Source organism: Pangasianodon hypophthalmus, chromosome 29, assembly GCF_027358585.1.
Source record: "Pangasianodon hypophthalmus isolate fPanHyp1 chromosome 29, fPanHyp1.pri, whole genome shotgun sequence".
NCBI lineage: Eukaryota > Metazoa > Chordata > Actinopteri > Siluriformes > Pangasiidae > Pangasianodon > Pangasianodon hypophthalmus.
The window spans coordinates 9,890,132-9,904,330 of NC_069738.1; the positions used below are offsets into that span (position 1 = coordinate 9,890,132).

The following is a 14,199-nucleotide window of genomic DNA, read 5'->3' on the forward strand; positions in this document are numbered from 1 at the left end:
GCTTGGAAACAACAAGATGAAGGAAGAATAAATAAAAGCAGAAAAGTGAACAGCTGGGTGAGGAGGGATAGCGAGTTTGTATGTGTGTGTAGGTTAGCACTGAATGTGCTGAAGTTGATACACACTAGGGCCGGTTTAAGTGCAGCTCCTCCTTCATTAAGACTTATTTACATGAAGAGGAGGAGGCTACAGAGTGAGCAGGTGACTTTAAAGCATCTAAAGCAGCTTGCTGTTTTGAGAAAGTATTGGTTGGGGAGATAGCCATGCAGGATTGTCTGTTCTGCAAAGAGAACTGTAAGTACTATATAGTGAAATGTAGCTATTTTTATACTGTTCGCTGCCAGGTATCATATTGTGTTTGTGTTTATTTTTCCTGTTCCTAACAATTATTTGGGTATGACATACCAAACTTCTTATATAAGCAATAGTATTTGCCTTTGCACACCAACACAAACAGATGGATTATAAACTGGAATCAGGGATCTGCTGCACATCACCCAGAATATCAAACATGCCAACACGAGCCCTACAAGTCTCTGGAACTGTATTGGACACCATTCTTCCAGAAGATATTCCATCAGTTGGTGTTTTATTGATGGTGGTAGAGAACGCTGTTGCAAGGGTTGCATGATGACAAAACCTCCTTCACAAGCTTACAAGTTTCAGTACTGGGAGTGGGGTATGTGAATGTTCCCACCTTTTCTACTTGTTGCTCACAGGCTTTTTTGCATAGACAGTGAAGCCTCTGTACGACAATCTTTTGCTCAGCAATAACGTAACATTTTTCGTAGTAGCTAGCCGAACGCCATTTCCGCAAGACATATGCTGAGGCCTGAATGTGTCACTCCAAATTCTACCATATGTGTTCAACATGCTTGAGATCTGGTGACTGTGGAGGCCATAGTATACGATTTACTCATTTTCATCCTCATCAAGCCATTCAGTGAGCCCTTGAGCCCTGTGAATGTGGGTGGGGTCATCCTGGAAGAGACCATTAGCATCAGGATAGAAATGTTTCACCATAGGATAAAGGTGATCATTCAGAATAACTTTGTATCGATTTGCAATGAATCTTCACTCTAAGTGGACCTAAACTATGGCATCAAAAATACAGCATAGCAAGCCACCGTTTTTGTCCTTCAATTTGTCACCCATCTGTACATAGTTATGAGGGAAATATTGGTATCTCTTGTGATATTTTTCCAGCCTAATTTTCAGAAAAAATCAGCAAGAGAAAACAAAATCACTGTGTGCTTTGATCACGGTAACCTAATCCAGTGAGCGCAAGCCAAACACACACAGTGACAGAGAATCTGGAACTCATTTGTCAAAACAGTCCAGGGCTGCCTAATCACAGCTAAACATGATAATCAGGACTATTTTGCTCAATGGTGAAATCACAATTATTCAAGCAATTTAGCGAAATATTCTTTTAATCACACTTTATTTTTAAATCCCACTTTATTTTATTATCAGCAGAAAACTTGTATAGTACAGGTCATGCTTGTTTATGTATGAATCTTTGAATGAAAATTGAGCAAATGGAGCAAATGTCTATTTTAATCAGTTGCTAATTTTATCGCAACTCCAGCAGCTTTGATGAAGACATATCGTGTCAAGTAAAACTTTCTCAACATCATGGTGCCATAATGCATTAACTATTTAATTGAACTATTTCATTTTTCACCCAACCCGTATGTCATTCAAAAATTTCACTCTTGCCATGATGTCATTTATTCATTGACGCCTGGAATTTCATTTAGTTGCTTTCTCACCATGAGTAAGTAAATATATTGCGTAAATTGTCTGCATTGGACTGTCAGATTATTGTAAACATATGTTCCCATTGTACATGATCAAATAAAATGTATTAGCTCAAAGAAATAAGCTTAGACAGGTTAAAATGAGCATCTATTAAACTGGTGACGTTTATAATGATGATAGAGAACAAAACAGGCTGTGTTATAGAACAGTCAAAGCCTTTCTACCATTAACAGATTCTACAACGGATTTCAAAAGTCATGAACAACTCACGGGAATTAATGAACTCGTCCGTTTTGTCTGTGAAAATGGCCAAAATAAATACTGGCAAATAAATAATAAGCGTTGCTACTTCATAGCTTCAGGGACCCAGGTTAGATTCTAAGCTCAGGTTACTGTCTGAGTAGAGTTTTGCGTGTTCTCCCTGTGTCCATGTGAACCACACACACACACACACACACACACACACACACACACACACCAGCAGTGATTATGTCAGGTTGGCCAGAGGCTCGTGATGCAGATGGTGACAATGGGAAAAATGCCATTGGAGTCGGTCTTTTAATTTCCGAGGTCGCCGATCACGCCCACGTGATTACATTGCGTCATTCTTTTTTTTTTGGCCAAATTATGTTGAAAGTGCTAGCTTGAAAGAGGCGAAGCTTTTGCTTGGTGTTGATAAACTACATGTAAATGGCGATATATAGTGAGTTAAATTTAATATAAAAATGATATCAGGCATGTTTTCATTGTCAAACTGACACAGGACAGTCAGTGCATTTATTGGAATATAAATTAGAATATAAATTGGTCAGTTTTGTCACATATTTTTGTCCTTTGTGGTTTTGAATAAAGAAAAAATCATAATTTTCTAAATCAGATGTTATATATGATAAAGTATTCTTAAGTAAAAAAAAAAAAAAAAAAAAAGGTTTATCAGGTCATATTGGCTAGGCTGTGCTGAAAAAGTAAAGATATCAGACACTTGGATTGTAAGCATTTTTTTAAGATTTTATACGTACCAAAATCAAAAGCATACAAAAACAGCTAATATATTGTATATAACCATTTTTAATGTCAGTCAGATTTCAAAGTTTAGCTAAAAACAGTTGGATGGAAATTCCACATAATGAGTTTCTAAAGCTGAGGTCAGGGAAACAGAGTTTGTTCTTTACCACACTTTGGCAGAATCCTGCTGGTAGAAAACATTTATCCTTCAATTATGGTTAAATCTGTCAGCCAAAATGAAGAAATATAAGATAACATCATGTGTTGCTCTAATACATCCTGTATTACTCCCAGTGCAGTATTTCATGTGTGACATTTGAAATACTGCGCATTGGCAAACTAAACACATCCATCTCTCCAGTCACTCATTCCGCAGATCCATAAAAAAGCAATTACTCCATGTTCGGAGCACTTAGCCTACACCTTCAGTGATATGCGTTCGTACACAAGCACTACAGCGTTCACTCCTGCATCTGCACTGATTCTACTCCGTGTGGAAAGCAAACCTTGTTTTGTTCAAAAGCAGCAGGGAGAGATTAGGTGTGTGTCTTATTTTTGTAGAAAACTCCTGTCGTGGGGCAAAATGTGCACAGCAAACAGACTCGACCATCTGTTCCAAATGAATAGTTAATTGTGACCAAATCAAAGTAATTGCTCTGAGAAATGTGAATAAATTGTGTATACAGTGAGAGGCCTTGCTGGTGCACACTGACTTTGTCATTTATGCACTCAATGCATTTTAATGCATGTTACACTATGTGTTCCAATACTTAATAATTTAACACTCTCGCCAGTTGCTCTTGGGATAATCCTCATCACCTCATCATCTTAAGCTGGTAGGCCATTTCAGCAGTTTTGTAAGATTATTACATTTCACACTGTACAAGATGATCCCAGTAAAATCTTGGCCGAATTCGCCAACAGACTGTGCAGTAACGTGTTCTCCATGTCAGATTATATGATGAAGACCCTTATAACGACAGATCTGTGATTAAAGAAAATGAATATGTTCTGGTTATGTCATCGATCACCATGACCCGGGCTCGTGAAGAAAATGGTGACGCATAAAAAAAAACTTCTCCAAAGTGAGCTTGAGGTAATAAGAACTTTTTTTCTGTCTATTAGATTGTTTTGTTTATGTTTCGCCATTGCCGCTACCATATTCGTAGCTGACCCACCAGTTTTGCGTAATCCTATTCCGTCCTGCTATCGATGACTTTTAGCAGCGCATACTCTGAGATTTTAATATAAAATTTCAGACACTGACAGAACTTTGATGAAGATCTCAACTCGCCACCAAAGAATACTTTTACAATTTGTGAAAATCGTACAGTATAAATTCGGCTTTAAGGGTCACTCCAAAACAACTACAGATTTCAGAAGGAGAAGGCATTACGATCTGATCAAATTTCCTTTTTGAACTAACAGCAAAAATGGCAGCACATGTCAATAAATTTATAGAAGGAATAGCTACGTAATATTCAAATGATTTTGTACATTCAAAATGCCAGCAACTGCCCTATCTATACATGTGAAATGATGTTATCACTTTAATCTGCTAGCACTGTAGCTAACTACCATGACAAGTTACCACTAGTGAAAGATATCAGTTGCTAACTAATCAAATACCACTCAACTGATTACCTGAAATTGAATAATTTTCAGTTAAAACATAAATCCATGATTTGTTCTTCTGCTAGTCTACCTCACTAATAGTGTGCCAATATTTTTATCGGAATTAAAACACAGAAGATCTCAGAAAACATTATAATGCAACAAAAATACATTTTACGCTATGAGCCGCTATTTATGTCTGTGACACGAGTCTCAAATAGTGTTCTACTGGGCAAATGGTGCACAGTGTAACTTCTACAACATCATGATGCTCTTCCACAGTCTCCATAAGAAACAGCTTTGTTGCACTGACTCAGATTCAGCAGTGTTGCATCAAGTGTTGCAGTCCACCTGCAACTTCATGTAACAAAGTTGTGTGTGTAGATTTAACAAGTAAAAGAATAATGCTATTTAACACCCATCCACACCCTGCATATCATTAAAAACAAATCAAGATGCTATTTGCATTCATATACAGTACATGTTCTTAAAAATATTAACTGTATATATTATGTGCATTCTTGTTTCACTTCCTATGTATAAATCTGCATTGGTGCAAAAAAAAAAAGAAAAAAAAAAAAAGGGTTCCACTAATGAGACTTGAATTTGTTAAGACAGCATTTAGTCCAACCATCATGGAATGACTGACAGAAACTTGATACTCGTACTATATGAAACTTAATTGAAATCTGCAATTAATCTGCAATATTATCAGATTTTAAGCTATTTATATAGGGAATTGTTTCAAGGTTCACTTGGAAAAAAAATCTCAATGCGACTACCCTGGTAAAATAATTGGAAGGAAATGATGTCACATATATAAAGGCTGCTTGGTTTAAAAAAATAGCTTGACTACATACAACTGATTGTTTACAAACTACTAAGTACTAAAAAAGTAATAGCTACTGCCCAACACTGATCGAAGCTATGTGTAGTTTATAAGTAAATGTTCACACGCTAATTAAATTTATAGGCACTAATTCATTAGATTTGTTTGCAGTTCCAACCTCAGTTAAACCCGTTACTTTGATAAATAGTAGTTAATTGAATCCACTAAGCTGACTACTAGTTAATGTTACCACCACTGATTGGTCACACTTCAATCCTCCACACCACCACCCAAGTCAAAAAGGGACAAACCTCATTCATTTTTTTTCAGTAACTAATCAGGGGTGTGGTGGATCCAGGCGTGAGGTGGGAATACACTCTGTATGGGATACCAGTCCAGGGCTGCATGTACACAAATATTCACACCCTCATTCAACCTTAGGTACAATTTAGAGTAAGTTTTGGGAGTTACGAGGAAAACGGAGGACCCCAAGGACAGCCCACACAGACACTGGGAGAAACCTACACAGACAGTAACCTAAGCTCAGGATCAAAGCAGAAAGACAAAATTGAAGTGCTAATATAAGAGAGAGATGAAAGTGAAAAATAGCATTGAAAAAAAAACATTGCCAAATAATTGTTGCAAAACCAGTCAGACTCAATATCTTAAAATCCCAATCATGTCAGAAAGGACCTTTTAATTCCAAGATCCAGATGTTGAATACCAGATGTTGACTGGTCTCAGATGAGGGGGTTGTGCACTGTTCTTTCTCAAAATGGTGAACTGTAGCAATGAGTAGTTGAAAAACTAGGATAATCTTTATTTACATGTAACTTTGGTTCTTTGAACCCTTAATAACCGCCAGGGGCAGTGAGAATTTCCAGGACACCTTCTTGTATGCATGCCAAGACCTTCCAACAAAGTCAAGAAGTAACAAATGACGCAGTACTTGCGATAAATAGTTTCCCTGGAACCTTCTCGCCAAGCTCTTGCTGGGTCGGCGATGCTTCCAAATGACATCTGGGGTTATCTGAGGTCCATAGAACCACATTTACATACGTAACCAGAGTACAATTTCACACTTTCTACTTGACAGGGGTGGTGAGAATCACCTGGGTAACATACACCACAGCGTCAATAGGAACTACCACAGGAAATGTGTTTGGAGCTGACGGCTGCACTAACACCACTAAGAGCAGTGATGTTAACTTTGAAGAACATAGAGATGACACACAGTGATGTCCAGGTACAGAAATGCAAACGTCCTGGAATGGCAAGCCTCTAAATATGTCACGACTGGGCATCCTGCCCACTTATAGGCCATGGTGACGATGTCCACCACCCAGTGGGCCAGGCTCTGTTTAAACAAGGGAGCCCCTGGTGTCTTCCCGCCATGACAGACGAACAGCTGGTCTGAGGATCGGATTGCTACCATTCAGTCTAAGTACCATGGTAGTGTGCGCAATGGCAAGCTGACACTGCAAAGTCAATCAACTCGTTTACAGAATTGTGAAAAATGGCCTTGGGCAGAAACTCCAAGTTTAAAGGTCATGCCACAGTCACCTGGCCACTAATGCATGCAAGACAACCTGCATATTGGAGTGTTTGTTCCAATGCTAGCAGGAGAACAACTAACTTATTGCCATTGCATGCCATACCCAGTAAAATATCATAAGCATTCAATGCTCTGGAAGTGCACATTTGGGTGTAGAGCTTTTTCTACCCCAGATAGATTGATACCACCAGAGACACAATGCAGATATCAGCAGTAGGCATGTGGCCCAGGTTAAGCTGCTCAGGGTCTGTCAAACTAGCCCAGGTGCTGTTGAGTTGCCATTCTAAAAGCTATCAATAAAATTCTTGCATGGTGGCATAGAGAATTTCGTTGTGTTCAGTACCACAGGTTGTACATCACTATCCAATCGCACTCGAGCAAACGCTTAATTTGAGGGGGACTGCCAACAGCACATGCAGGTTTTCAACGGCAAATGCAGACTCACTCTTACCCCCATCCCAGAATTCGCCCCAGTGGTATTATCCACCTTTAAGTGTACAAACATTCTGATTTGGTCTATAGTTGTAGAATTACTTTTAGAGATGACAAAATATTTTGGAATATTCAAATATTCAACAATGTTAGTACATTAAACATTTTCCAATTTAAGAACCTTATAGTGTGTCAGAACCTTATAATCTCAGTGACCAGTGTAGTTATAGGCTGTAATTCTCAACAGCCAGTATTTGACGTATCTGAAAAATTTACCAAATGTGTAATAATAATAATAATAATAATAATAATAATAATAATACAATAGCCCATTATTTTAACAGATGCTGCAGCTGTTTAAGATATGTCCAACTAAAAACTATTTTTCTTTTACTACTCTCTGGTACATTTTGGTTAACATGTTTTACGTTATATAATGTTTTCAGGAGAATAATATGTTTTGTGCCATAAATGTGTAGTTTTTCTGTTTGTTGTTTATTCTGAGTTTATTCTCAAGAATTTATTCTCGAATACTATTCAAATAACGCCCTGAAATTTTGTGGTATCACTTCCAGCTCCCTCACCATCCAGGTGCTAAGACTGGATTCTACCTCACTCGGATAAACACATCTACCAAAATAATAAATGTAAATGTATAAATAATGACTTACTAAATTGATTCCATGAAGACCAGAAGACCCATCTAACACTTCTAAGAGTACAAGATGCTTCCTGTGCCATGCAATTATTGTAATTTTCCAATTATCATTTAATTCTTGAAGACAGAAACACTTTTACATGTTCGTACATAGCAGAATGGGTGTACAGTTTGTCGGAACAATTACAGCCTCAACCAGAGTGGAGAACAGGAACAAAAAACAAGCAATCACAGAATCAGAAAAGCGACAGGTCTTGTGGAAAAAAAGGGCAGGTGCATGAATCAGGAAGCTGCCGTGGTGCGCGCACACACACTGCTCCGAGAAAGAAAAAAAAGCAGTGAGAGCTTTTGTGACAAGGCTATAGGCAATGTTGTTCGGAATTAAAGTTAAAGGCAGTGTGATGCCTGATTGGAGAGGACAGTCTCGAATCCTAGCTAGAGGGCCAGGAACAGTGATGGCCTGGCGACAGGCCTCTGTTTAAGAGTGAGAGAGAGAGGCGAAGCACTGCCATCATTCATCAGCAGGAAGCAGTGCTACAGGCTGACTCCCACCACATGAGAGCCATTTGGCCCTTGTCTCTCACATCACATCACAACGACAGAGGAGATAAAAAAAATACCACACACACACACACACACACACACACACAAGCCAAGCTGCCTCAAGTAAACACACAAGCACACAAAGAAAGAACCAGTCTGATATGACAAAGTCAGAGAAAGTAGAAAGAAGCCCTGAGAACTGCACTCAAGTACATGAGTGAAGAAATGAAGAGTGAAAGCTGGTTGCAAATCCAGAAAAAAGCAGTGAGTTATTCTATTGCCGCTCCTGGAAATTAGTGTCCTTGTATGGAGGATGAGAATCATTCAAACTCACCACAGAGCACAGGGGGTCCAATGAAGCAACGTTCAATCTGTAAAATCACCTTGTTGCCGCTTCACAATTACAAGTGATCCTCCTCTTAGTGTTGCCCATGAGGTATTTCACTTCCTTTATCCAATGGGCTAAACTGGTTTTAGACAGCTGGCGGTCCCATCCAAATGCTGCTTGAGAGCCATTTACACAGGGCTGGTCTGGCCACATACTCATGCAAGAGTAAAGAGATTGATATTAATATGCTGCAATGCCAATACACTTGGCAGGAATCCTGAGTCCGGCCACAGTTGATATGTATTTCATTCAAAGTAAACACTGCTTGATGACCAATAATGCATGTAATTTATCAACTCATCTGCATCTTCTGTTGGTTCAATTGACAAGTTAAGCACAAACTGCTTAACAAAAATCGAGATTTACTGGACAATTACTATGTACCCTTTGAGAAAAGTCCTGACTAGTTTGTGTGCTCCCAGTGGTCAAGTGCCAACCACAAGTCTCATTGTGGACATATTAGTCCCAGGGGCCACACCCATATTTCAAGATGTGTGAACTGCTGTGCCACAGTGACCTGTTCATCTGGGACTACAGTCCTGTCTGATGGATAGCCACCACTGGGCCATCAACAGACTGGTTGCATAGTCTGCTTAATAATCTGATGCGTGCTGTGTCGTCAACATCTGTGGTACTGACACTATCTTATTTGCCTAATGCTTTTATCCAAAGTGACTTGCAAATGAGATCAACTGAGCAGTTGAGGGTTAAGGGTTTTGCTCAGGAACCCAACAGTGTCAGCTTGGTGGTGCTGGAATTTAAACTCACAACCTTCTGACCTGTAGCCCAAAGCCTTACCACTCTGCCAACATGTCCCATGCCTAGATTTTGTGCCAATGTATCTTGACAATGCATGCTAAAGTCTAAGGGTACTAACAAGAGTACCTACACAACGTTACACTGACACAAATGCCCAATGACGTTTGCTCCAATTGTAATATATTACAAGCTCTACCAACCTTTATTCATTTTGCATAGGAGATCCGTGACTTAATATCGGAGTACACTAGTATGAGTTTTCACTCAAAAACATGCCGTAAGCACCAAAAGCCAACTCTGAATGAATGAAATGAAATGAGAGATGAGCTAATTAATCTAGATTGAATGACTGTTTTGAACTCTCTGATAATTAACCAACACTGGCTAGAATCTCACATGCTCTCGACTGGACTTGTGGGGCGACCTCAATTTCTGTCAAGGTATAATAATAGAGAATATTATTAGTTCATCAATATGAAAATGGATAAATTGTATGTTCGAGGTGTATGCACGATCGTGAAGAGCCCCATGCTAGGTGCCAACCCCAGCCACTGGGGGTGCACAGGCTAGAACACTCTCAGTGCCAGTCCCAAGCCTGGATAAATGGGGAGAGTTGTGTCAGGAAGGGCATCCAGCGTAAAACCTGTGCCAAATCAATATGCGGACAATGGGAGCAACTGAAAGAACAACAATAACATAGTTAATGTGCTTTGAGCAGCAGCAGATCAAATGTGAAAATGTTGGCCATGTGGACATTAGACAACTGATTTGTAAAAATATTTTCCTGAAAATGTGCTGTTATATTTTTTCACTGTTTACTTTCTTATACTATACTGTAGATCACCTTAAAAACCTCCATCCAGCTAAGTTTCTGCAACTGCCACTGCCAGCAAGCAGTTCCTGACTGCGCTGCTGTTAATATCATTATGCCCTGCATTACTCTCCTTAACCCTGTAATGGTGGAAATGCTCATTTTCCTGTTTTTTTGGGGGGAATTTTATTTATATTTTATTAAATGGTGGTTAGTCTAGCTACAGGCACATTGTATAGATAATTGTATAAATCTTTTTTGACTCAGAAATTACAAAATTATGAAATTAGAAAATTTTTACTGTTTCAGTTTTTAAAGCATTACAACATTTTTGAGGTAATTCAGTGAACAGTGAACAGGACTAAACACCCACAAGGACTTCTACTACATTTTTGATACACCACCAAAAAACCACAGTCAATATGTATCAAATGTTTTTATTTCACTGTGTCACATCACAATGCATTCTGGGAAAGTTCTGCTTATGATGTGTACAGTCATGCTGACCCGATCCCTCAAACCTGCAAGGGGTCATCAAACAAAACAACTTCACTTTATAAAAGTAGTGCGAAAGATTGCGACAGGGGACATAGAAAAGGGAAGTTGTCATGGGTGTGTGCAAAACACTAGGGGAATGAAGTCCAGCTCATGATAAAGATTAATCATGGTCATGTGATTTAGGAGACTTATAGTATATGATGCCATGGCTGTAACGTTCAAACTTAACTGTGAACACAAGCCTGTTGCATCAACACTGACTTAGCAAAGATCTACAAATAATGCAAGACAAAGGCAAAATCCAAGAGCCAACAACAACAACAACACATAAACACACATACACCCCCCCCCCCCCCCCCCCCACACACACACACACACACACACACACACACACATCATGGAAACTCTCACTACATTATGAGAAGTAATAACAGCATTTAAGGACAATGTATCAATGCTGAAACACAGAACATCACAAAAGCTCACTGGCCAGAAAAAAAAAAAAAAAAAACCTGACGGGATATAAATTACCTCCTCATTACGATTTCAAATTGTGCTGTGTATTCTTTCTTTTGTGTTTCTTTGTGCCATTTCAGGTGACACTTTCTTTTTTTTTTCGTTAAACAGAGATTAGTTGAAATTGGCCGATGGAGGCTCTTTTCAAAGCAAACTGAGACGGGAGGAGGGATTCTTATTGTCCATTACCTGCTGTTATGTCTTTGAACAGACGAGATGGAAAAAAAATATGAAACAAAATCAAATATGGCTGAGATGCTGAGGTTTCAGCAGGGGTTCAGCTTGTTATGTTTCTTCCAAGACATGAAACAGAGGTGTGATGAGATGGGGTGACGGCGCACAACAAGCTAAATAACCCTACTAAGGGGTTCAAAATGAGCTCACATAAAATAAAGCATGTGGGTAATGGCAGAGATGACAGACTGTGTTACTATGTACACAATATCAAGGCTATGTCAACACAAAGCAAAGTCGCTGCGCCTAGTGAAACAACATCGTGGAGTTAAACCTTCCCCATTTGAATTTTCACAATTAGAACTTTGGAACAAAGCCTGTATTTATAATTCATAACTCTGCTTAAAATACCTTGCAATGGAAGCATTTTATATAAACGCTATTATACCACAGAGCTGTTGAATTTTCAAATCTGATTAATTTTCTATAACAGCAGCTCTGACAATAGTGGCAGCTGTAATTCAAACCACAGGTTCATATTAATGCGGACCTTCTAATTCATAACTGTTTCTATAGTAACAATTTGTTCACAGGGACTTGTCGGTTGACGCAGTACATAATCTAAGCCTAATAAAACTGATTACAAAATTTGTTTGTTAACAAAGAAAAATGTATAATCATGGACATGGTGGAAGGAGACATTTATATAACATTTATGGAAGGAGTCTCCAGTGTTAGTGCTTTGTAACAATCAGAGGTAAAATTGTTCCAACATGGCAAAGTCTTCAGGACTGAGGACGTTCGAAGTAACGAGCTTCATTTCTTCTGCCTTATTAACTTCAGAGAAAATATTTACAGCTGCTATAATGTAAGTGATAACAGGGACTAACTTGTTTCATGGACATTCTTCATCATTAAATATAACTATTAAAAAAAACACTTTGGGATGTGCTGTTCTTGGAATATTATCAACTTCAGGGTGGTAAAAGTAACTCCATTTACTTATAGACTTCTGAAGTGTTATATTTTTAATGTAGAAACTGCAATTTTCCTATGGTATTTTCTTAAATTAAAACTGCAATATTTATGAGTAATGTACACAAATTTTGAAAAATTTGGCCTAATGTATTTTTTTCAATGTATATACTGTTGAGAAATAAAGTTTATAGCACTTACAATTAATAACGAAGAAAAACTCAAAAATATCAAAGATGACTTTTCAAAAGATATTATAATTCTTAAGAAATATTTTATGGCCTCTAATAGGTATACAATACAATTTTACGTAACAATTATACAGTACTCTTCATGAATACATCATGTATACTGACACGTTAAAAAACTCTGCAAACCCTGAACAAAATGAAGAAGAACGAGTAATTTAGTTTATAACAACCATTTAGTGTTAGTGTTGCTTTATTATCATAGAAACAAAAATGATCAGATATTGTCTGATAAGATATTAAGTTTAAAAAACAAAACATCATATCATCTTAAAAGTTTGCTGTGCCCTTCTCAATGTAATTTTAATATTCTCTAACAATGTGTTTGTCCATCCACTGACTTTAGAATTGCCTCCAACCTCTTTTCTAAAAAAAAGCTTAACTGAAAAGCTTTGAAAAGCTTTTTTTTCTGACATGTTTGTCAGGAATTTGTTCTTCAGAGACTCTTTGCTCATTTCCCTTCATATATTTGTAACATATATAATGCCAGCCCATCTCATTACAATTTCCTAGCAGTAGAAATGAATTAGGAAAAGCTAGAAGTACCTGGTGAATATCTGATAAAGGTTACAAACTCACCGATCTGTTTGCGGTACTGATCGACTGGTAACTTTGCAGTGCTCGCATCTTTCTTCGCCATTTTTCCCTGTAGAAAAAAAAACGGAGTATATATGGGGTGACATGAAGAGAACTGCTCTCCACATTTCAAAGTCTTTCAAACATCCACTCAATGTTGAAGTGTATTTAGCAGAAATAAGTGCATTTACTTGACCCAATTCAGAAATGAGCAGAACAAGCGAACAACGAAAGCATATTAAAACATCTCAGATGACATAAAAAAAAAAAAAAAATCAATGATGAGAAAGCAAAGCAAAGTGAAAAATCTCTCATTGGACTGTAAGTGAATAGCCTTGAATTTCACAAGTGTATTCACGTGTTTTAAAAGCAGGACACTATGTAAGGAAAGCAGTCACTATACATTTTTACACATCAACATTATCTTCGTTTACGTCATTGTCTTTAATCATTAATTTAATTTGCAATCTCACTTCATAGCATAAATGTTCTATACTTTTACTGTATTGTAATAGTAATTGAAGTTGAAGTGCCAAGGATCCAACAATGGCTTTCCTGAAATCCTGGGACCTGAACTCACCAAGTTCTGCTTATTAGCACTGAATCACATCCGCTGAACTACCATTAGCCCTAATGCTTGGTATAAAGAACCGAATCTTTAATTCCAGGTAGTCTGCTTTAGACAGCGTGCTTGAGTGCTATCCTGAAAGACTCCCAGGTATTTTTAGCATTCAGTTTACACCACACATCTCTCTGATTTATTCCCATAGCAACTGAGGAGAGGACAAAATAGCCTTCCATGCTTATTTACCTTGGTGTGGTTGGATTTTTAATTAGGCTATAGATGGGTTAAG

The 14,199-nt window shown here is 38.0% G+C and overlaps 1 protein-coding gene across 1 annotated transcript in view; it reads right to left on the minus strand.

Annotated features, from left to right (window-relative positions):
• Nucleotides 1–14,199, minus strand: part of triqk (triple QxxK/R motif containing) — a 28,550-nt gene that overhangs the window by 9,122 nt on the left and 5,229 nt on the right. Inside the window, exon 2 of the mRNA XM_026942443.3 lies at nt 13,349–13,415. Coding sequence (XP_026798244.1) covers nt 13,349–13,409 — 61 coding nt within the window. The 5' untranslated portion in view covers nt 13,410–13,415. The remainder of the gene's footprint in view (nt 1–13,348; nt 13,416–14,199) is intronic.